The sequence below is a fragment of the Bombus pyrosoma genome, linkage group LG5 (assembly GCF_014825855.1).
Source record: "Bombus pyrosoma isolate SC7728 linkage group LG5, ASM1482585v1, whole genome shotgun sequence".
NCBI lineage: Eukaryota > Metazoa > Arthropoda > Insecta > Hymenoptera > Apidae > Bombus > Bombus pyrosoma.
In genome coordinates, this window is record NC_057774.1 from 7034066 (window position 1) to 7058529 (window position 24464).

Consider the following 24464-nt stretch of genomic DNA (forward strand, 5'->3'; position numbering starts at 1 on the left):
CTTTTATATGTTTCACCAAATTCGGATATTAATGAATTAAACAATTTAAAACAAATAATATAGTAATAAGGCAGAAGCAGAACTATGGAATATTTGTTAAATTTTTTAGAAATTTATATAACTAAATTATATTGAAGATAATAAATGTAGGAAAGTTCCATACAGTCTCGTATTTTTATTGAAGATGAAAATAAGTGCAAGCAAAAAAGATAAATGAAGTTTACAAAGAGAAAATGTCAAGTACAAAACAGATAAGATAGCAAAATTGTCGATTGACGTCAAAAACTTTCGTGTTATAAATTACTTATAGTTTCCTTCAGAGATGGCAACACAATGCAGTTTTATTGGAGTATTGAAATATTCGCGTGTGTCAAACAACGAAATCTAAATAAAAATTCATTAAATGATATTGATATTTGTTTATGAGTTCTCGTATCGATAATTACAATATCATATTTCAAATCAATCTTGCAGTTTATGCACTTTTATGTATATAAATAGAGAAATGTGAAAACTTCTTAAAATATTTCTATGCACGATGTTCCGATACATATGTTAAGTAAGTCGATTTTTAATAGTTATGTTAATAGAATTGGAAGTTTGGGAAAGAGGAGTGCTATATTTTTTTATTTTCTACTACATTACAGATAAATTGGATTTGCAAGAGAATTTATAATTTAACTTGTGTCAGCCTTATGTCGAAGGGATCCGATGTAAAAGTCGGAAAAGAGGGTTGGAACACGTTGGTGTTCGGTAGGGTTGTCGTGGATGCGCATTGGACGTCGAAGGAGTCTATCGTGTATCAGCTAACGTTCCTGGATCACATCGTCAGTATGCGGTCGCGCATTCCATGCGGAAGTACCTGTTTGTTCTTTCGGCTTCTACATCGACTTTTTAATCTCAAATCACGTCGAATACTTCTCATCGTGTTTGCTTTTATAATTTAATACAATCACGAAATATTTAAAAATCAGGAACAGAAGAAAAAATCATAGAGAATATTTATATTCAAAATCCTTGAATTAAGATCGAAGTAAGAGAACAATCGAAAAGAAAAGAGAGGGTGAGAGAAAAAGAAAAGCACCAAAATATTTCGATCAAAAGATCCTTAAATATTATTAAATGCTTAAAAGGAAGATTAGAGAATTAACAGAATAGTTCTGAAAATTATCGATTGTGATCAAAGGAGAGAAAGAATTGTTAGATACAATTGGTGTAACCGAATAACGAACAAAATACAGGGACAAAGTACCGTTGAGCGGGAAGAGGAAGCGGAAACTGAAAGAAAGAGCGAAGGAGACGAGGATAGTTTTAACCACGAGAGAGGAACGTCCTCGTGACTTCAACCACGTGTCTCTCGTGGTCCTCGTTTAAACACGCGTAAGAGCAATTTTCTCTATTGACGTACACCGGTTGTTCGTGGTTGCTCGTACTGATGGACACTCTTGTTTCTTTGCCACGGATCTATTCACGATTAGGAACCGGCATGCGATCTTTTTAAAATCAAATGTCTATTTAATTTTTTTCGTATGTATCTTCCTTCGATGTTAATGTAATCATTTACCCCGTTCACATTCTCCTTTCCCTTTATCACTGTAGCATGTAATTAACCTAAGTGTCGTTATATTCTAGCCAGATTCTAAAATTTTGCATGCTGCGGACCAAACTGTACCTCGTTAATGTCTGTGAAATAATTGTTCCTATTTCCTTCTATCTGTTCTTTCTCACAATTCTCGAGTTTCGCAAAATTTTCGCAGCTATAATATTTTTTTAATTGTAATGTAAAACTGCCAGAAAACGGCGATTATTTTGTATTCCTAGATTCAAAGATCACTTGTTAGTTACTCCGCTTACGAGTCAAATTTCAGATGAATCTGAATTTCTTTCGAGAACAAAATCAAATTTAAGTTGATTATATCGAATTCTATTTACTTCTTTCGATATGACATAAATCACAGGCAAAAAGTTACTTGATATATTTTTCCCGCGAGTCTGCCGAGTTTTCCCTAGTATCAGAATTCTTTCACTAAAAAAGAAAAGAAAAAGAAGAAAAAAAGAAGAAGGAGAGGAAGGAGGAAGGATAACAATGATTTTCCCCATTAATGGCACGGGATTCCGTGGAAATGCGTAATGTGACGACGATCGATTGAATTGATAGAAATGGAGGAGAATCTTGTGAATCCGAAATGAAAAAAAACGATAGCATTTAGTCGTGCATACAAGATAGCGGAGCGCAACGTATGTACGTAAGATTGCAGCTCGTAGATTATTTGTAGTCGTTGCCATTGAGATGGTTTGATAGTAGCCCCTTCCCCGCGTACCTTTATATCGAGACTGAATGGACAGAGAGAGCAGCCTCCTCTATGAGATAATACGCCTGGTTGTACCTAAGTCATTCAGGCCCGAAGTCGGATCCATCGAATCGCGAGAGATCGCGCGAGGTGAGGGTGGACACTGTGGCCCCTGCAGTCATGCTCACCATACAAAACGAGTGAGTATATCGGTTTGCATGCGATTGAGTAGCTACACGATACTTCGGCTGCATCGATGCATCCGTGGATATCTTCCACTATCGTGCTTTCACCTCCTCTAGCTTTTCAGAAATCGCTGCCGTGCCGATGCTTCCTGCTTCGAGCTTTTGATCATGGTTTCAGGGGTCGTCGGTCGATTCGTGACTTTTCAACAGTTACCAAGCTTATGCAGCCGAGGAATAAGCAAATATTCTCTGGCTAAATCGAGAATAGCAGGCTTCCCCTTGACGATTTCTTGCCCAAACTTTTTACTCCCGTAATTTTCTTTGTTTTATTTTTATACGCGTCGTCGTCCATGCTTGCTAAACAAATTTACTTTTCACCTATCTAAAAATTTGGTACTCCACGTACTTAATATCCAATCCCACGCACTTTAAGAAAATTCCACTTGTTAATTTCGGCTCTCCCCTTCCGCAGAGGGGAATCTTCTCTTTACACAAAATAAAGCAGCGTCGCCTAGCTCAATGCATTCATCTACTCTTTAAACTTCCTTTCAGCAATGGAAGAATCATACTCGTCTACCTTCTTTGTTGATGGATTTATGGTTTCGTGGTGATTATGCGGTTTAGCGATAGACCTCATAAACCAGTACGTGGAAAGCCTCAGAAGTAACCGATTACGTGGCTTTGCGATTATACGATTTTCGATAAGTTAGTTCCTTCATAACCGGTATATCGAATAACGATATTTCAACCCAGCCATTTACCGATAATCCTACTTTTTTTTACAGGTTCCCATAAAATCTAGCAAATCCTTATTCCAAGTTGTATATCTATTCTGGCCTTTTAATCTCCGTCACTCGACAAATTACACGTAAATCGTGGATCCATTTAGAGTCATTCATATGTTTTGAAGTTGTAGTAGAGCGTAAATCGTTTCACGAGGTTTCGCTTATAGCGTAACACGACATATGCAATTATAAAGGTGCGGTTCCGAGTAGATACCGTGATGTGGTTCTTCGAGTCGACGTGGATTCCCTTTGCATCGTGTGTAGTAACATGGCAATAAACCACTACAGTAACGGTGCATAATCTAATGGTGGGTTGCCTCCTACGACAAGTATGGGACAGGCTTGCACCATGCCTCCCTGCGGTTCATTAATTGCAGCTTGCTCTCTCGACTAGCATGGCGTTATTCCGATCGTCCAAGCGACAACAACAACTAGGGGTTGGAAGGGAAAGCCTCGTTACACGTATCTGCAACATGTCTACATTCTCGAAGGAAACCTGTAGGAGGCTATGAGCTTTCTTTGTTACGGATCCCTTTTATTCTTCCAGTTTCTTCCTCGATGAGGACGTTGATCGACCATCGCGTCTGATAATAATAATTCATGCGTGGATCGAGTTTCCTCCACTTCGATTCTGCTTTGCACAATGCATGGGAGTCTTTATATTGGAATTCGCCCGAATTCATGAAAGATTCCAAACTATGTTACAGGTTACTATGCAAAATTTATGGTAGAAGCAATCTACGACGAGAGCAGTTCACAAGATTGCTTCCCACATTCTTCCCTCGCTTTATGCGATTGTTTTTCTCTGTTCAACAGTACAGTTTGACATATTTTCTTTGAGGCACAGTACCTATTTCTGGCATCGAAGTTTTTGTTCTCCATTAAACATATATCTAATACATGTACAGGTGAATTTGTCTTTCTCCTGGTCTCTTGAGTCTCGTTGCTGTTCTGTGTCAATAAGTGCTTCGCGTGATACTTTCGTATTTGTTCGAATTAATACTCAATTCACTTGCAGTCGTTAGCAGGAATATGTATTATGAAGTATTGCTTAAGATGCTGGATAATAGCTCGTCTATAAATTTTTACACCGACGAGTTTTTTGTTAGAAGAAATTTTTACGAAAGAGACAAGCCTGTGACCTTTTCCATCGTCCATCTGACTCGAATCATCCTTATCGTTATTTCCGGAAATTAAAGAAACTGCGGAGAGTGTAACAACAGTATTGTGGAAGCTTTCCACCCTTAAAGATTTGATTTCACGGCAGTTAGTTTCATTGTGTGCAAAGTTTAGAGAAAGAAAAGGGTCTTATGGTCTTAAACTTGCTTGGCTGTTGTGAGACTATTACCTTGTATTCAGAGAACAACAGGCAATGCGCGTCAGCGACGATCATTTTGTTCAGGCTGCGGTTTACGGAAGTCAGCTGTAAGCAATGTTTCTCTGTTGCTGTTCTATCGCGCGTTCTTCGATGGTTAAACGTTGTTTCCCGATCCTGCGAATTAATTGAATCGAAAGATGCATCGAACTGGAAAGGCAAACCGGAGGGGAAGAGAAGCTTCAATGCGCATCCCGTGTTTTCATACTGAACTATCGTTCGTTGCCTGCGTTTCGCAGTGAAGAAGATAAAAACAGATCGCCGCGATTGCAAGCATTTGGTTGGAGATCAAAAAGGTGGGAGTAGACTTACTAATTTGTGTCTGACGGTATACTTGTGACAATCAGTCTACTATTCAACCGTTCGTTCGATCCTCTCCTTAGACGCTTGATTTTCTTTCACGATGTATAGAGGAAAAACACGTGTATCAAAGGAGTTGCTCGTGCACGCCGATGTCAAAGGCTTTCTTTCTTCTCGAGGCCATCCCCGTTCATTATTCGTTTGTTCGATTATTTAGTTTCCCTAGCGAATTAGGAGGAAACAAAGGTAGTCTGTGGCATTGAAAAGTCATCAAAAGATGCATATATCGTAATCGAGCGTTAAAAGGACACGACACGAACGATATGTATATTTTTATGCATGGGCAAAGAAATAATTAGGAAAAATAAATTGATATAAATTCGTACAGGATAAAACATCGATATGTGAGATAGCTCGACAGTCAAAAGCTCAACGGATATAGTGACATTTTGTCAGCCATTAAATTCGTGGCCTCGTATCGAATTATACACGAGCGCAAGAGTAGTGTATAACGTTGCACGCGCACGCTGGTGTAGAACTACTCGTAATCTACTCTCACAGGTTAGCTCTTGTGTGTCGTGTAGTTGAGCGTAAATAGTCTTCTTTTAATGTAGTTAAGTGTAAAATAGCTTGCATAGTTTAATTACAATACTTGCCCCGCTTGCAGCGCGTACACGCACGCTCACTTACACAATCATCGTTTCGTGTTCAAAAACGTTTCAATGCGTATATGCATGTTCTGCACCTGCCATTAACCAAGGCGTTATACCATCAACGATGCTCCTTTAGACGAAAAATCGAATATCGTGCGTGACATGGGAAGGCATCACGGTATTTTTAATTGACATTTTTCATTAGTATTGTTCTAATGAAACGCACCATGCTGTTTGTCGTAGTTACTGTATTGTTATGACCACGATCAAAGTAAATGATTCACTTTCGGTTAGGAATTCAGGGAAACGGTGAAATTATTTCAGCATGTCACCGCGTAATGGCTCGTGCGTGGCGGAAGTAAGCTCGGTGAGGAGTCTCTCGTCGGACGATGTCTCGGCGACGAAGACGAACCGAAAGAAGTCCTGCTGGGCACGTGCCACGGATCCGGCTCATCGCCGTGGACGACGAATTCAACTGCTACAAATGCTGGTGCTACCATTCATACCGATCCTAGCGTTGATCGTTCAGACAGCTAACACCCTCCATGACATTCTGATCTATCGGCAGGAGGTCTCTGACATTGAAACGCAGGTAATCTAGGGGCTAGATGTTTCTTAAATCAAATATTTTATTCGCACCGTGGATTAGTTTTATACACTTTCGTAATTGTTTTTTCAATTCACCTTAAGTTTTTCTAAATTCATCCGAGATTTAAGATCACGTAAATTTATGGATCAGAAAGTAGCATTTCCTAACATTTATTTTTTCTCGGAATACACATAGTGGCGTAGTATTACGTACGATTAATGGTAATAATCGATCAACGAACTATCCAACAGTAACGAAGGAGTGAGTAAATATGCACCACACCTACGTACTCATTCTTTCAAGCGTGGTCGATGCATTCTACATCCATTTCTTCAATTGTTCCAACAAAAAAGGCATATATGTCATGATAACGTATCGGTTTGCAAACCCTTTGCCTATAATTTACAATGATTTTTAATACCTCTATAGTGGAGTAACTTCTCAAAAATTGATTACACACACTTGTCAAATTGGACACAAATTGTGTGTCACTGCATGCTGCACGACTGGGAATGACTATCAACTGTTATTTGTCGTGATTCCAAGAATTCCATGCGTTCAACAAAAATGGTCGGAAATATTTTTCGGTCTGGGGTTATCTACACTGAAAAATACGATGTAATTTAGGAAACTTTTATCGCTGTTCTCTGGTATTCTATCCACCATACCGTGTTGCGCTCCTTTTAAACGGATAAGAGTCCCCTTATTGCAGAGGACGGTTATCAAATCGGTATAAACCCTTTTATTGTTGACCCTGATTCTTCATTTTCCGGCTCAGTACCTTCTTTAATACATATTCGTTCTCCTTAATGCCGGCCACGCTAAATTTTAACGAGACTCATTGTCAGTTCTACAAACATGAAACGTAGCAATATTCAATTTTTGACGTTAATATTTGTTCAATAGCGAGTTCAATAATGACGCCATGGGTTACATTGGTTGATTACCAATGCTCGTAATCGATACTTGAGTTTCTAATCAATCTGTTTTTTAAAGCGATGCTTTCGATTGGCATGTTGTTGGTAAATTAAAACGGTGCACGGTAACGAATATTGCGCGTCGAAGCTCAATATACTGATCGGCGAGAGAACATATCCAGAGGCATGATCGCCTTCTCAGGGGGAATTAAAATGCGTTAATAAGTTTTTTTTATGGTACGATCGGTGACAGTGTTCTTCAGGAAAAGATACTTTTTCGTTCCGATTCGTTAGTCGTCAATATCGATCTATCGATTACATACCATCAACGATGATATTTTCTATTGTGATGTAAATAACTAGCAATAACCCATTCTATCATAACACAATACATTGGTCATCAACAAAGGTACATAGGTATTGTTTCATGGTGCATCGAGTTCTTCACAATGGTTCTTCATACAGAACCGTATTGTTACCAGTAAACGATCGATCCACGAAAATGGAATTCCAGTTAATGGAGGAGTCAACAACTCTTTTACTCTTTTATTTCGTCACAACTATAAAAACATATGACGTGCAATCTTTTCGAAACAGACCCGAATAATTATTTGAACTTCCCTCCCCTCTTTCGAGTTTCGATTCTTGTCTTCCATGAAATCAAAAATCTTGTCAACAGAGAAGCCGATCGTTACATAAGTAATCGATAATGGTTAAGTGAAGATACGATTTTCATTTCCTACAATAGTATATGCTGACAAATAATTTTCATACAATACCCGTCTTTGTATCGTGAGACTTTAAATATGCGTTTGATGTAGATCGCCACAAAATATTTTTTCATAGTTCCGTGATTTTTAGTTCACGTGTCAGTCGATACTATACATAATCTAGATACATGCTGATTAAGATCCACGCCGTACGCAGTGAACATGTCAATTTCCCTCTTAGTTGTCGTCGAAAAAATTTCCATATTAGAATGAAGTAGGCTCGCCTGGTTCTTGGATGATCATTATTGTAGCGTAGTACTGGAAGAGTTGACGAAGAAGGAGAGTGGTAGATCCGATCGAAATTTATCGAAACGGGGTGTAGTCTCGAGTGCACCGTTCGATCTCGAGTTACTTGTTTGACGAGCACGGTGGCGTAGCATGAGGAAAGGCAGAAAAGAATGGACGCATTCTCCTCCTTGCTTGTCCTCGTCCCTAACTTCATCGTTCCCGGTGTTTGCTGTCGTCCTGCTAAGCGTGTCGAGAGTTTTATACCCGTTCGCGTTGCTGCTCTGCCACGCCCTCCATAATTAAAATCTATAGGAGAATCGAAGAGAACGAATTTCATTTGCCTTTTAAAGTCATCGCCCTTTTCTTATACTTTATTGATAAAAATTAAATTGTTTATAATACCACGGAATGATTAAATTTGTTTACGGAGAGATCATTTTTTTGTATAACGACCTCAATTTCACTTTTAGAAGTGCGTATTATAGAAGAGAAAAGCTTTGGGAATTTTTAATAATTTCACAACTTTTAATCCACGATGGAGATTATCGTGACGGAGATTCAGTCAATACAGTCGGAGAACGTCTGTTGTCGCGATTAATCCTGACGTACTGGCTATAAAATGTTAGTATACCAGACGTGCAAATCTGACATTATTTCGTTCGAATTTCCCCCATTCTCGATGAACGAATGTGTCAACAACACTCTGTACATTATTGAAAATTGTTAGATGACACTGAAAACGATAAAGATTAAATTAATTTTAGAGACTCATCGACTATTCATTATTATGCATTAATCGAGAAATTCCAACGTCCATTCGTTTTATAATGTCGCTTCTTCGTATCCTGAAATGCGAAAAAGAGGCGGTATTTCACCATCATTTTTTGCGACACTTTATCACGACAGCCGATCTATAATTGTTGAAATGATGTATGAAACGTAGAAGCGTCACAAGTATAACAGAAGGCCATTTAGGTACTTAGAAGTTCGAGTGACCAGACAATGTGTACCTAAGAGGTATTCACTCGCCCTATTCTGTCCACTTTGTCCTTCCCTTACGATTAGTTTCATCTCCTTCCGGAAGTTTCACGAACTCGGCGGCAACACTGACTAATGACTGACAAGGCTTTGGTCTTCATGCATTTTGATATTTTAATTGTTCAGCGATATAGGTACAGTAATACACTATGTAATAATTTTTAAGAGGATATTTGGTCCTCGATGTTGTCACGTGTTTGCAACTTCTTCTAATAATTTGTTTATTTTTTATTCTTTTCTTGTCAAACGTTGATTGATTATGGTTCTTAACTTTTTACAGGTAACAATCGCCACAGACTTAGGGAAGGTTGTCACGCGGATGCAGCTCGAAAGATCTGAGGTTGCATTCTTTATTTACACTAATGGCAGCACTCTAAGGTATTATCATGCAGCCTGTTCTTAAGCTTTCTCTTGAATCGATATCAAAGATATACGATTTGAATTTGTGTCGCAAAGTATCATACGAAATGCATTAGATTCGTACACGATGCTGTACAATCGTTTTACTGTTCACCAGAAGCCTTTAAGATCGCTTGATCTTTCGGTATACGTGACTCAGTGACAAAAGCTATTTGTCCAAAGAGGAGGAACCCTTTAACGTACAGGCCAATGAAAACAGATGAGCAAGCAGGATATCCTCTAATCAAGGCACCACAGACACGATACACTTTTCTTAGCATTTCGAGAAAACAGTCGCTCCTTAGAATGCGAAAACAGTCTTCGACCTAAATAGTTTCCAATCGAAATAAAGATTCACGCCAGGAGAATTATAACGAATACAGAAATCACATGAGATTAATCTAAACGATTTTCTAAATCTTAATTTACTTTCGATTCGTACTTATTGGTATTCGTAAATTCAAGGTTTCAGCGATTAGAGTCGCATGATCGGTGAAACGTGACATATTGACCTGACCCTTCCGCTTCGATTCTTTGATAGAACTGAGGGAAACTCTGTAAAATATTAACGAAATTTCCCTGGTAAAAATAATTCCATAATCCTTCAGGAACGTCTCGGCTTTGTGAATGGCAACGCGAACTAAAACAAATAAATAACCACAGCCTCTCCGCCAATTTATCGACGCAGTACTAATACGCCATGGTCTCTTGCGTCTGTTGAAGGTCGAACTTGACGCAGAGGTTCGCCATAACTGATCAGGCTCTTCATAACATGACTACGTGGCCCCTGGTCTCGGTACCGAGGGATGAGAGCAAGACGCAAACCTATGACGTGGTCAGCAAAGAGGCCTTCCAAGCACGCCTCGAGGATTTCAGGTAAGGAATCGATTAGCAAATACTCGATACCGGCCCTCTTTACTCCAGACAGAATCCACGTGCATCACTAATGACGTCAGAAGATCCGTTATGTGTCTAATGGCTTTTACCTGAATTACCATAACTTCCTTGACGTAATCGATTAAACAATAACGATTTTCTTCATCCTTGGCTTCAACATCTCTTTTGGCAACCATTGCTAAATTAAGCTGTTGGAAATTTAAAGCGGAGGATCTGATTTAGTCATTCGCGATGTGTCAAAGGGGAAGATTATTTTAAAGCCGATAGCAAGATAAAAAGGATTTAATGGGAGTATACTCGTGCATTTCTGATGTTAGCCTTTGTCTTAGCAACATATGATTATATGGAAAGTTACGGCGCAATCCTCTATTCCCTCCGGTCTCCGTTCCGACACTTGTTGAATTTCCATTCAACCTCGAAGTGGACAATTTTCCTCTTCCGCGTACCTCTCCTTGCAGCTCGATAATATAAGAACTTCCTTTTTCGATATCCGATCAATCCAGTATTTTGCTTTTAACGCTCGTAAACTTTCATTTCTATTATAATCTACGATATATGCAACAATAATTAGTACTCATTAGCAAAAATAGAATTGAAGAAATTTTAATAATATTAATAATTTAGACATGATACATCAAACATGATGCGATAAAAATAGCGATATTTTAACGTTAATATCGCGTGTATATACATAAAAGAAGAAAAAATGCTGATACATCAAGCGATACGAAATTTCATCAATCGATCATATTTCTCCTGTTCGTGTCGCATAGAATATTAGGGTATTAAAATTATTATACACCTACAAGTACAGCATGTGATATTACAATAGTAGATATTACTCGATCATCTAATTAGAAGGGGAGAGCCAAAAGGTGCGGCAAAGATAATCCGCATGGTGTGGAACGTATGGTAAAACGGTGTATGCTTTTATAATAGCACCGTCGTGTCGCATTTGTCTTGGTATATCGATCGATTATAAAAATACGTAACCAGGATCCAGTTTTTCCAAGACCGAGTCTAAGACGAGCGATCGCTACATCTCGACGAAAAAAGCAAATAAGCATTCCATTATCGAAAATTTATTAACTTTCGTTTTCTTCGAACTATCGCGTCATCGATATCTATGTTAAGGTTGCCAAGATACAAAAATGAGATTACATCTCATTGCATCCCAACGGAAACACGATGAAATGACATTAATATGCGAATACAAGAATATTTACAGAAAACATGTTTTTCATTCTGTCGAACTGAAAACGACGGGAGGCTCCGTTACTGGGTGCCCGATAAATCGATAAAAGCCCAAGAGTCAAAGTATCCGTTATGAATAATTTCCATCCGTAGTTCCCAAAATTGATTTGTTATACAAAGGCATGAAAACTCGTGAAATTTGAATAAAGATTGATCTACGATATCTTCTTACAAAATATCAAGAAGAGATTAAGGAAAGGATTAGATTTAGAGCCTTAGTAATAACACATTACTAATCTATCCCACGAACGATACTAATTAAGGGCGTCATATTTCCCGTATAAATTATATAGGACGACGTGTTAATGTAGTGGAAATTTCCCATTCTACGTGACCGCAGATGTACATTGTTCTCATGTAACAATTTTCGAAGCTCGTTAATAACCAACAGATCAACCATTATTTATTTCATTTTCCATCTACCTTCATTGTATAAACAATTTCTGTTACAAATTCTTGTCGAATATTTAAAAAAAAATGCACTTTCCGACATTTTGTATAAAAAATTCTCTAGGACCCAAAAGAGAGTTTCGATTAAGGAACAAGCTAATCGAAGAATATGAAGGATTTTGATTTCTTGCAGTACCAAAACGGTTTCTAGGCATCTAGAAATCGGATTCTAGGCATTCTTGTATAGGAAATTCTCCATTGATCGACTCGAGGGTTTGTGGTTTTCGTGTTGGCTATTACACGAACAAATGTCAGATAATAGAACACATTTCTGTCAGCGGGAGCACCGGTAACAAGCCGCTAACAATCCTTTTCTTTTGCCAGCGAAGATATTATGTGGCTGACAAAGATGATGAGGAGGAAAAGGATCCGTGTTAACTCGATTTCATCGAAGACGAAATGACACAGTTCGATTCTCGATGTTCTATTAATCTTCGGCCTGTCGATCCATCAGTTGTCAACCGAATTAATTAATTAATTAGAATTCAATGTACTAACTAGCTTTTATCGTCATGGCTAGTCTCATCTCGACCAATAAACGATCTAATAACATTTGTTTCGTACTGCATCCGTGCAACGGAGTCTGCAATATGTAATTGAACTATCGACAACTTCTGAAACAACAATTAGTCGCGTAATTTGCAGTGATTTTTAAATGCTATTTATTGGGTATTAATTAAGGAAAGTGTGTCAACTGAAAAATTCTTGCTAATCATAAATATTAGAACCCTTACTTGTTTCATTTATTGGAAAACTCAAACAAATTGTACTTTATTTAGTACCTCACATTACCTAAAGGGTAATGATACCTTTAGGAGTTGAAACAGATGGCTAAATCTAAATTCTCAAAATCTTGATTTGCGTCACAATACCTATAACAGGCAGTCTAAGTACTCACTCGATTTAGAATACTAAAGTTTAAGGAAGTTTAAGGTTTGTACCTCGTATAGTGGATGTTCGCGTCTCATTAAAATGTCAAATGAGAATAACACACAAGTACGGAGCTGTAATAAATTCGCTCAAAGAAATCGTACGTCATTTTTCCTCTTTCGCTCCTCGGCCTTCTCTGTCGAACTACCTTTATGAGCAATGGATGAGGTTGTCACACATGAGCGCGTGACCGCCCATTTGGAGCAGTAGACAATATTTTTAGACCCCTCTGCCCACCTCCCTCTTTCCACTTCTCCTCTGCTTTCTCTTTGCCGTTCTATGACTATCATGTCTCTGACTAAAAGCCCACTTCGATACAACGAATACCTTCACTATCTGTCGACTCGATTCAACTTTCCTCTGCCACGTATCTCTCCTTAACAAGAATCTCTGTTCAGAGTTCCGTGCCCATTCCTTACTCATGATAGTCGTACATTCTGCTATGCGTAATGAATTAAGGGAAAAGTAGGGAATTCTATGAAAGAGAAAGTATGATCCAGCAATAAAAGAATTCGGAAAATCGATACAACCCCTATTTGTTAGGTTTCATCCTTAAAGCGTCTATAAGAAACAATGGATACACCATCATTCAATTTCTAATCTATGGATAGTGGGAGTTAGCCGAGTCTGAGTACAAAGTTTTGTTCATTTCTCAGGCAGAAGATAAGTTCAGAAGAGAGCAGCATTACCGAAGTGATGACGTGGTATACGAGCGTGAACGCGGCGATGTTAGACCATCTGACTAATCAGATCAAAGAGACGGATAATAGTGGAGTTTGGAGGTAAAGAACAATGTTTATCGTTAACATTATCGTAAAACACACCGAGCACGTGTACGTTACATACACATTTCTCGTAAAATATCAATATTATTACATTTCTTTAGCAACATGAGACAGAAAGTATAAGGGGAGGGTAGATAACTTCAGGATTCAGTTAAGTAAATCAATTTTTCAGTTAACAGAAAGAAAGTTTATAAAAGTGGGATAGAGAGTTATAAAGTGCATCGAGTTTCTCGAAGCTTTTCGAAAATAAAAATCAATTTTAAAGTTTGTAACATAGTAAAATTTGTCTTTTTTCCTTTTTATATATGTATATATGTTGACGATTCAAGAATTACGTAAAAAATATTTGGATTCGTGCAATTGGACATATATAATCGGCATTTCAGGTATCTGATTGCTTTTAAAAATTTGCTGAAGAGTATTGAGAGCTTGGGTATTTCTTCCGTGTACGGAATCAATTACTTTGGACGTGGAACCCTTGTGGGGGACAATTACGTCAGCTACGTTCGCCACGATATTCTTGGACGTGATCTCCTCTCTGGATCTCTCACATACGTGCCTTCTCTCAAACATTTTTACGCAGAACTCACCAACTCCATGTCAGACTATGGAAGAATTAAATCTAGGTATGCAACGACCATATTAAGAAAACTATTTAAAAGAGCAAAAAAAAAGAGAGAGAGAGGGGAAGAGGCTTTTTAAGTCTAGGCAAACTTTCGACTTGTCGAACAGCTAGAAAAGACTTTCAAAATATAAGCGTAACTTCTATAATAGAATGAATGAGTGAAAAGTTGGAGCGTCGGCGTATAAAATGCATGAAATAAGGGAGAAAGGTTTGTTTGGAAAACATACATTACAGACGAGATGAAATCCTCCAGAACCAGAAGAGGAAACCGAGTGTTGATGATGCTATCGCTTATTTCGATTCAATGGCTACTTATGTGGATGAGCTGCGTAAACTTCAACGAGAATTACGTCACATGATCCGGTAAATCTTTGTAAGAGTAATGGAAAAATATAGTTTTTATATGATAACTTGAATAGTGTAATTGTAATTGAACAGGGATTATGTGAATTCAACTTTACAAGATGCGAGTAACAAAGAAGTTGCTGGGATAGCTATAGTCGTGCTAGTGTTGGTCGTTTCTCCTATCATTATAATACTAGTACGTAATGCGGTTGCAACGATACAAGTAAGTAAACACACATATTTACTTGATATAGTATTTATATAATTGATTCCTTTCATAATTGTAATGTAATTAGGTTTAAACTTCAATTTATTTATCTGCTTGTAACGTTTGGAAATATTCAATCTTCCAAGCGAAAGAAGTATTTTATTGGCTGCAGCATCGACAATTCCAATTAAGTGATGTGCACTTCTGTTCCTTTCAATCGAATACCGATACAACGGTATAATTCTTTTACTTCGCAATATAGCAAGATAATGAAATTAAAGACTTTCATCACCGCTTGATCTCATTTTTTTAATCCTCACCGCCATTAACGATTCTAATGGGTGATAAACCGATTCCGTATGCGTTGATAATTAGATGTTTCGTTGGAATATTTTAGATGTACGCAGCCAATTTAGCGCAAAAGGCTCGGGAACTGAAGCAGGAAAAAGGGAAGAGTGACACGTTGCTTTTTCAAATGTTGCCTCCTAGCGTCGCACAGCAATTGAAGCAAACTCAACAGGTAATTAACAATTGCGTTTGAAAAATATTACGTTGTTGATATACAAACGTTTCCTTTGTTCCGCAGGTTCCAGCGGAATATTACGAAGCAGTAACCGTATACTTCAGCGATATTGTTGGGTTCACAGAAATTGCTGCGGAGAATACTCCCTTAGAGGTAAAATTCTTTCCTATCCTGTATAAAATTATCCTCGATTTATCTGTACTTTGAATTATTACGCTTTTCCAGGTTGTCACCTTTCTAAATTCGATCTACAAGTTATTCGATGCGCGTATCGAATGTTACGACGTGTACAAAGTTGAAACTATTGGCGATTCATATATGGTCGCCTCTGGCTTGCCTGTTAGAAATGGTGAAATCCTTTCCTACTCAATTTTGTTGTTTAAATTCTACTTATTATAATATAACAAAAAGATTTATGACACGAAATTTTAAAGGGGACAAACACGTATCTGAAATAGCGACAATGGCCCTCGATCTTCTAGCAGCTTCATCGGTATTTCAAGTACCAAAACGGCCCGGTGAACGTCTTCAAATACGAAGCGGCGCTCATACAGGACCCGTAGTTGCTGGTATCGTGGGAAGCAAAATGCCCCGTTATTGTCTCTTCGGGGATACTGTGAATACGGCCAGTCGTATGGAATCAACTGGAGAAGGTATCTCATCAAGTTCCTTATTTTCTTTTTGGTATTAAACGCATATTTTTCTACAACTTAATTTTAATTTTCATTTGTTCTATACGAAGCGCTACGAATACATATTAGCCTAGAAATGAAGAAAGCTTTGGATGCGGTAGGAGGTTTCAAAATCGCACATCGCGGTTTGGTAGATGTCAAGGTAGATATTTTATTTAAAATTTATAATCGGACAACGCCCTTGAATGAAATTAATTTCGTAGGGGAAGGGATTAATGGATACATACTGGCTGGAATGCAAAGACGGTGGAATTGCACGGGCAGCGGAATTAGATCTGCCCTCGTTCTTCGAAGATGTGCGACCAGTTTTCATACGCCGTTTACGCGAAGAGGGTACCCTTTGATGCGAACCGTATTCCCGACGGGACCTCTGGTACCTGAATCGACCACCTACTCCTTACATCCGTCTTTCGCAACCCAACCTTATCGACCACTTAAAGAAACCCACTCAAGGTCGTAAGAACCGACTGTCTCATCCGAATCTTCATATTACTCCCGTGAAGCCACCACCTCAATCGCAGTCCAGTATCGAGTCTCAGGACTCCGTGACATACGAAGGAACTCAATCAACGACACCTTGTCCACCGAGTTATTCTCCTGCGAGTCAACGAAGTCGTTATTCCCAACCGAATCTACCCACTCTCCTGATATCCCACGACAAAAGATCCGGAGGTTCGGCCGACCGCCGTATAAGAATGTCTCAACCTACGTTGAACTTGAGCTTCAGCGGTATCAATTTTGTCGGGATGAATCGTAGCTCTAGATTGTCTTACACAAGTCTTAAAGCAGCTTCTGGGGATAATAGTATTAATGAAGAAGAAAGATTATCAGCACGAAGCGCGCCGTTCGGCGGAGGAAGCTCGAGAGGAAGCTTAACGATGGATCAAGGTACCTCGAGATTGTCTCAACCGGACGTAACAAGGTTTATCTTACGTCAGGATGTACCAGGGAAACGAGATCGCCTTTCTCAATCCACTTTAGTTATCGGCGATTACCATCCTGGTCGTGGTCAACAGAGATTATCTCAACCTTGCCTAAGTACAGGGAAAGATCTCAATTTACCCACGATGGTTTTCCATTCTCCCTCTCCACCGCCTACCAAGCATAAAAGATTTTCTCCTGCCATACACGCTAGCCAGAGGGATCGTCTGTCGCAGTTAGACATTGGTGCTAAATATAGGAACTTCAAGGAGTCGGCTGTGACGAAATTTAATCGAGATAGATTCTCAATACCGGAACTAGAGACGCAAAACGATCTTAGGTTAATAGCAGGCACGCCGAAGCAAAGATTTAGTTTGGACAGTCAACTGACACGTAATCAGGATGTGACTCGGTCCAGACTATTACCGATAGCTAGTTCACCTATCAGTGAACACCAGCAACCTAAGATCGACGAACAAGTAGGAATTCCTGGAGGTAAACTCAAAAGTCCCGCTAGAGAAGGCCTTGGAAGTGTACTTGTGGCAAGCACAACTCCGATCCTACCACCAAGTGAAAGACAATTATTATCAGCCGAATTAAATAAAATAACGACCGCAATTGCTTCGACACCACCAGCTACAACACAACAGAAGAGTCAGACGACGCTTAGGACAAGCAAACTTCACAGATCAGTCTCACCGATTCCTAACAGGGAAAGAATGTCGGTGCCCGAAATAAGGAATTCGAGTCTACGTCGATTGCTTGATCCGCCAACAAGGCAAAGACACAGTATTACAGGCAATCTGAGGCAGAGTATAATTTCTCCGATCAAACCTCTCGACTTTGGCAGAAAGTCACCGAAACATTTATTCGAGGAGGCTCTGGAAAGATTTCGGAAAGATGAGAAAGAAGAAAATCGAAAGAACGAAATTTCGAATTCGGAAGCTCTTATCGATATTGTTGATGAACCTAAACATATTCAGAAACATTACTCGTACACGTACGAAACAGATGACAATTCCTCGATACTTGGAAAGATAAGCATGTCCGCGATACCGAAGAAGAAGTATTTAGAAAGTAATTTTGACGAAAACGAACAGGTAATTACTACGGTGATAGAAACAGACGTACCAATGATTATAGCCAATCCAAAGTACGTGAAGAAATCGTCTTACTCGAGCGACACCCCGAAGTGGATTAAAAAGTATTTAGAAAGCGAAAGTCCAAAAGTAGGAAGAAAGACGACGAGCAACAAAGAAAAGTCTAACAGAAGAAATAGTCGAAGGAAAAGCTCTTTGGAATCGGTGGAAGGCGAGAAAATTACAGATAAAGTTCGTTCGAAGTCGGTGAGTAGCGGTGAAAGGAGTCCGATGCTGAAGAACACCGGCATACAGTCCGAATTGAAGAACATGAAGAACACGTACGTAAGAATTCTCCCTTCGAATAAAATTCAAGAGAACAGGTATGAGGTAAAGGTAGATAACAACTGGATCGATGGAAATATTCAGGGACTGTATGGCGATGAATGCGACGATACGGATTCCGATGACTCCACGTCCATTTAAATTGAACTAACGATACTAATCATAACGATAGAATAGGTAAAACAAGAAAATTTTATCCAACTAATCTATGACATTTATAAATTGATGCAGTGAGAGATTAACAAAAATTTCGTATTCTGTACTTAAACCATTCAAACGGTATCAATTTTATAAAAATTAATATTTTCAGTAGTTACCAATCAAAGACCATCTTAATAGGTAACAGTTTGATTAGCCTAAAGCACACTTTGAGAACGAAATAACGAAAACTGACATGCCGATCTCAAATATTTTCTCATATTGTTATTTACACCATGAACTAATAATTGTGACCGATAGAAATCAACTGGAAAAAGGTTTATATTTATGAAGACAACTTTTGGATCTCTATGTATTATTTTCATTCGAATCAAAGAGTGTTGTTTCTATCCGAATAAAATTAAGATAACTTGTAAATACTTGAATTATATTCAGTCATGCTTGCTACAAAATGCATAGCTAACAAATTTTAGAGGAATTCCAAACACCGGTTTCTATTTTATTTTCGTTATTCATAATTCGTGTCTAAAATATAAAAGTTTTTAACGCTTACTGCTGTGAATGAAAAGTCAATGAAAATATATTCTAGCTACTGTTAGCACGTCAAATACATAAACCGTATGAAATGTACATTTTCTCGTCAATATACCACCGATATTAAATTCCCACGATTTTACAGTATGAGTGTTGGAAAATTTATATTTTCTTTTTTTTCTATACTAGTCAGCAAAGAGATTCACGTGTGAATGCCATCTCAAATTCCTATTAAATTTCAACCTTATAAAATTAATCCAAATGGCTCGTTCTTCGCATGAACGTTACATTATATATTGATATGTACTGCAATGTTATGATATTATAATGGTAAAACGTAATCGATGTAATGTTATAATATCGTAAACTCGGAATGAATGTAATATTGCGGTCATGAATGTGAAAGTTAGTTACTGTTTATCGTAAACACAAAATGTTAGTTCTTTATGTATGTCATTTAGTATATAATTAAAAATGTTATACCAAAGATGTAACCAAAGTGAAAAGTATATAAAATGTATTTAATTTTTAACAAATATGAGTTTGGCATATCTCATATTTTCAGAAAGGAAGATGAATGAAATTCATGAATTATAAAATATTTTATCATATTCTTGCTAAAATCCATATATTATTATAAAAATTCCTGTACGTACATCAAGTGGCATTTTATAATCTCTTCCCAAAACTTGAAACACACATGCAAGAAATTTTACCTGAACAACACAATAAATATGCATCACGTGTATTGCAGAACATAAAATATCCTAAATTTACATATCCATGTTATTTTGAACACAGAGTGCCTAATTTTTAATCATTATATTATGATTATTCCATTCTTTCTTCATTATTGAAAGAAGTATACATACATTTAAATCTAGTCCTTTATAAGAAATACGTCATTTTCGTAACCTGTATTTGATAAAAAAAATAAGGCTAGGTCGTGAAAACATACATAAATTGCGGTTTCAAATACAAAAAAACGCCATCAGATAACAACTTTGTTGTGAAGACGATGTTCCTTTAGACACGGCATAGAACAGAAACGATTGGAATTATACTCAAAAGGCACTTGACCTGCCATATTCACACCACATTGAAAGCATCGTGAAATTATGGTGCACCCTTGGTTTAAAATACGTTGCTCTGCAACCAAAGCTCTCTGTAATAGAAACGTTTAACGATTTAATTTATCAGTACTGAATAGCTGTACAATTAATCTTTAAAATATGTACCTTTTCTCTGTCACTAAGACTAAGATATCTTTGCTTTGTATCTTCTTCTTGTTTTTTAAGTTCAAATTCTTTTCTCTTCAATTTATCTTTCTCCCGTTTTATTTTTCTTTGTTGTCTCTTTTTTTCTAATTCCTCTTGTTCTATTTCATCAGTAAGTGGGCCAGGTATTTGAGACTTTATAACAAACACATATTATTTTATACGTAATAACATCTTAATAAATGAAAGATAGAGAAATATGTAGTAAATACTTTGCTATAATTGAACTTGTCAGGATAAGCGCCCATAAATCTTCTAAAAGTATTTCTGGTTTCCTTATCATTTGCCGCAGCATATGGTGTTTGTAGCTTCTTATTTTTATTGCAAGGATCTGATCCAATTTCCAGTAATTGCCTAAAACAGGTAAACTTGATAAAAATTTTGTAAAACAAAACAATAGTTACATCAGTATACTAATTTCTAACTACTAATATACCACACTAATTTCAAGTGTCCACCCAAAGCTGCTACATGTAACATCGTATTACCATCTTCATTAGCATCATTTACCAATTTCTTCACATCATCTTTGTTTACAATTGAATTAAAATCTACAGTTACGTCCTCTTGATTTTGTTCTTCCAACTCCACAAACTTTTCTACTTGAATTACGAGATCATTAATTACAGATGATAATAATTCACCATCGCCTAATTTACATGCAGACCATAATTTAACTTTAGCATTGGTTAAAGTCTCGTTCAGCACGCATTCTGAAAATGCAAGTATTTTTATATATGTAAAAAAATATGATCATTAAAAGAATATAATATATATACATGTATTCACCATCTTTTTTTGTCTTTTTCTTCTGACGACGAGCTTTCTTATTCTTCATATATCTTGGCACAGTATCTTGAAAGGCAAGTAAATTTTCATTAAATTCTACTTCCAATTCTTGTTCAATTAATGAAACATCCATTGGAATATTAGAAGTTCCTGTTTGATCCAATTCTGATTCCGAAGACGATTGTGCTAACCTAGCAATGATATCTGTAATACGAGATCAAATGAAAATTCAATTAATTATTTAATTGTATCTCATATTCAAAATATTTTAATTTTCGTACCGGGTAAAGGGCGACATGGACTTTTTCTTGGTTTTGCTCTATCTATATGAGATCGAGAATTCTTATGTTGTCTTTCGGGAGATGCTTGAGCAGGAATTTTATTCTTATCGCTATCTTGTGGATTACGTGCGTTATTGGTAGCATTAGAATCATACTCTACATTCTCTATTTTCTCCGGAATTTCGCTAGATACATCAGCTTTTGAAACTTTTTTTCTAAGAGGTTGACGTGGTGAAATAGGAAAAGAATCTGTAAAATCAGATGCAGAGCCTGTAACATACACTATTAGTAAGATAAATATGAACATATTTCAATATTTGAAACACAATATTAAAATCATACCATAAATTTCCATGGAACTTAAAATGTCATACACTCTTTTAACTTCACTAAATGTTGCTCTACGAGTAGGAAAAGGTAGTGGCCTCAATCTTAAGTCATTTTTATCTAAAGGTGGATTTTTTCCTCCAAATAATACAGTACGATTATATGGACCAACTGCTCTATATAAAATTAGAGAGGAATTACTGATATGAGATGACCATGATTCAAGTATATCTTGCACATGCTGAAAATAAATAGTTAGTGAATATGATGAAAATAGTTCCTATCTAAATTCACTAATTTTATACCTGAAGGAGAGATGCTTCATTATAACGACGTAAACTAGCTCCAGCACTCTTTGGATGATTAGCTGTTGTACGTGAACTTTGAGCAAAGCCCTGTTTTGCGCGTACTGTATAAGAATGAAATGTTTTGTGCACAATAGGTTCCCCATCTAAAGCAGGTAGATACTTCTTTATAATTCCGGTATATAAGATATTTCTTTATACATTAAAACTAATACCTTGAAACACAGCTGCAGCAAAATGTCCTCCACCAATCATGATGACAGTCCATGTTGTTTTTCTCCCACTGTCCAGTGCCTGAGCAATCATCTCATTGTCTACCTCTGGAATTTCCTAAAATGTAATTGCATCTCTCCTGATCTGGCAAGTATAGACACGCCAAGTGATTCTAACAAAGTAGATCAAATTACAGAATAATATCATAGACAAGCATGTCTACTACTATAAATGAACAGACCTTCTTGTTGTGAAGTAAGCATCTATATATACTAAATATATTTCCATCATCATTCTCAAAAAAAACTTTTGAATGACGATTTGCAGTGACTAATAAAGCCTCAACTTTTTTCTCTTTGATAATGTCATCACAATATTCTGTATCAGAACTATCAGAAACTGACTCTGCATTTTTTCCTTTTTTTTCAATTTTCTTATTTTTAATGGAGATTTTACTTTCACAATGACCATATCCTGTTTCTGAGGCATATGTCTCATCTTCATTTTCAGATTCTACATCACTTCCAGATAAACTTGAAACATTGCCTACAATGTTAACAACGATATGTTTTTCATAGTATACATTAAGTATAAAAAAAAGCTAAGTTCTTTGGTGATACCTTCATCAGCTAAAAGATTAAATTTATCTTCATTAATAGGTCTTAATCCATTCAAACGCTGTTTTAAATTATACCGGTGCCAATCTAACTTATAATGCAGTCTTTGTTGTGCTTTATCTTCAAATATAGTATTACAAAATGAACAACTTAAAGAATCAGATACAACTAAATCATCAAGTTGACTTATCATTCTCTCACTTCCTGAAACTAATATAATAATGCTTTTAACTTCACTTCATAAATTCGTCCATTATATTACCAATAATATCGTTCTTAATCATTTGCAATTTTCGAATTCGTAGAAAGAAAATGCTTTAACCTTAGAAACATATGGTTTCTATATATTTGAAAATTGTGAAACATCAATCAACTCGAATGACGTAATTAAACAGTGAATAAACAAAATAGTTAAAGTGATTAATAGATATCCTTAGCTTTAAAAAATATAAGTAAAAATTTTAATAGCAAGTATTCACATACAAACATAAATTCGTACCAAATAGCATTTAAATAAAAATAGATATATATCCTAAGCTTAATTACCAGATGACGATCGCGATTGCATACATTGTGCAACTTTAATACCCTTTGTGATTCTGTTAAAGTCTTCCTGGTTGTATATTTTAAATATTTGATGATCCATTATCTACGTTATCTAAACTTCTAATCAAAGACGATGTAAGCCTGAAAAAATGAAGCATAATCACCGATAAAATAAAGAAAAAGATATAATATACTTTAATTTGAAATGAAAAATGATAAGAAAATTTCTGATTACCCAATAATGTAATAGGAGGACCACAACGTTCCACTCACGGTCGCATAAACCGTGGTTCTACTATCTTTTCAACGTATATTATATGTATAATTTACTTCACGATAATTAGACGTCAAGATTGAACTATGCAGTTTGATACCCGATGTCACTCAGTAATTAGTTACACTTATGTTAATGTCACTAACTTTTTCATTCAAAAAGAAAATAGTTAGTTTGATTGTAGTAAAATTTTAATATTATAAATAGGATATACACTTTCAGATTTAAATACTAATCACACTGTATAGTAATCTATTTTAATTCAGTCATGATAGGTAGAAAATTGCATCATCAAATATATTATCTTTTGTACATATGTTGTAATCAATGTAGTGTTTAAATAACTGCAGGAAATGTAAAAATGTAATTGAAAAATACTAGTTATTAAATATAGACGGATTCTATTAGAATTTGGATAATATCGCGGTAACACAAAGTATAGAACAGAGGCTTTAGAGGCCCCTTATTATTTTACCATCATTCCCAATATTATCGACTCAGCATACAACAAATAAAAACTTACCAACAAATGATATATGTAATATAATTTCCGAATGA

At 36.7% G+C, this 24464-nt stretch overlaps 3 protein-coding genes across 10 annotated transcripts; 2 read left to right on the forward strand and 1 right to left on the reverse strand.

Moving 5' to 3' along the window:
• Nucleotides 1–310: 310 nt before the first annotated feature.
• Nucleotides 311–16583, forward strand: LOC122567656 (receptor-type guanylate cyclase daf-11). Of its 6 annotated transcripts, none has more exons than XM_043726449.1 (15): nt 311–559; nt 648–1380; nt 2277–2491; nt 9412–9509; nt 10254–10406; nt 13718–13843; nt 14233–14472; nt 14706–14834; nt 14910–15039; nt 15422–15544; nt 15611–15700; nt 15773–15896; nt 15982–16200; nt 16290–16381; nt 16443–16583. In XM_043726449.1, the coding sequence occupies exons 3-15, from the start codon at nt 2339–2341 to the stop codon at nt 16581–16583; spliced, it is 1818 nt and encodes a 605-aa protein (XP_043582384.1). In that variant the 5' UTR covers nt 311–559; nt 648–1380; nt 2277–2338. The 6 variants fall into 6 exon arrangements, with proteins under 6 accessions (XP_043582384.1, XP_043582381.1, XP_043582385.1 ...); XM_043726446.1 differs by lacking the exon at nt 2277–2491 and adding an exon at nt 5914–6181; XM_043726450.1 differs by lacking the exon at nt 2277–2491.
• Nucleotides 16584–16922: 339 nt separating this feature from the next.
• Nucleotides 16923–19839, forward strand: LOC122567657. Its single transcript, XM_043726452.1, has one exon. It carries the CDS (start codon nt 16935–16937, stop codon nt 18723–18725), a length of 1791 nt encoding a protein of 596 aa, XP_043582387.1. The 5' UTR covers nt 16923–16934; the 3' UTR covers nt 18726–19839.
• Nucleotides 19840–19888: 49 nt separating this feature from the next.
• On the reverse strand, nt 19889–24351 carry LOC122567654 (ankyrin repeat and zinc finger domain-containing protein 1-like). Of its 3 annotated transcripts, none has more exons than XM_043726441.1 (14): nt 23868–24351; nt 23633–23773; nt 23090–23296; nt 22711–23015; nt 22472–22586; nt 22257–22402; nt 21967–22192; nt 21625–21873; nt 21344–21547; nt 20991–21267; nt 20767–20908; nt 20516–20689; nt 20281–20442; nt 19889–20192 (listed from the first exon to the last, which is right to left on the reverse strand). In XM_043726441.1, the coding sequence occupies exons 2-14, from the start codon at nt 23730–23732 to the stop codon at nt 20166–20168; spliced, it is 2334 nt and encodes a 777-aa protein (XP_043582376.1). In that variant the 5' UTR covers nt 23733–23773; nt 23868–24351; the 3' UTR covers nt 19889–20165. The 3 variants fall into 3 exon arrangements, with proteins under 3 accessions (XP_043582376.1, XP_043582375.1, XP_043582378.1); XM_043726440.1 differs by having other exon boundaries at nt 21625–21894; nt 23868–24349; XM_043726443.1 differs by lacking the exons at nt 23633–23773; nt 23868–24351 and adding an exon at nt 23586–23610 and having other exon boundaries at nt 21625–21894.
• Nucleotides 24352–24464: the final 113 nt, after the last annotated feature.

Coding starts and splice junctions, on each gene's coding strand:
- LOC122567656 (XM_043726445.1), top strand. CDS start 2,472: ATGCTCACCATACAAAACGA. Junction 10,407..13,717: donor GCACGCCTCGAGGATTTCAG/GTAAGGAATCGA, acceptor TTCATTTCTCAG/GCAGAAGATAAGTTCAGAAG. Junction 13,844..14,232: donor GATAATAGTGGAGTTTGGAG/GTAAAGAACAAT, acceptor TCGGCATTTCAG/GTATCTGATTGCTTTTAAAA.
- LOC122567657 (XM_043726452.1), top strand. CDS start 16,935: ATGTCTCAACCTACGTTGAACTTGAGCTTCAGCGGTATCAATTTTGTC.
- LOC122567654 (XM_043726440.1), bottom strand. CDS start 23,732: ATGGATCATCAAATATTTAAAATATACAACCAGGAAGACTTTAACAGA. Junction 23,297..23,632: donor GCAATCGCGATCGTCATCTG/GTAATTAAGCTT, acceptor TTATTATATTAG/TTTCAGGAAGTGAGAGAATG. Junction 22,403..22,471: donor TGCTGCAGCTGTGTTTCAAG/GTATTAGTTTTA, acceptor TACCTGCTTTAG/ATGGGGAACCTATTGTGCAC.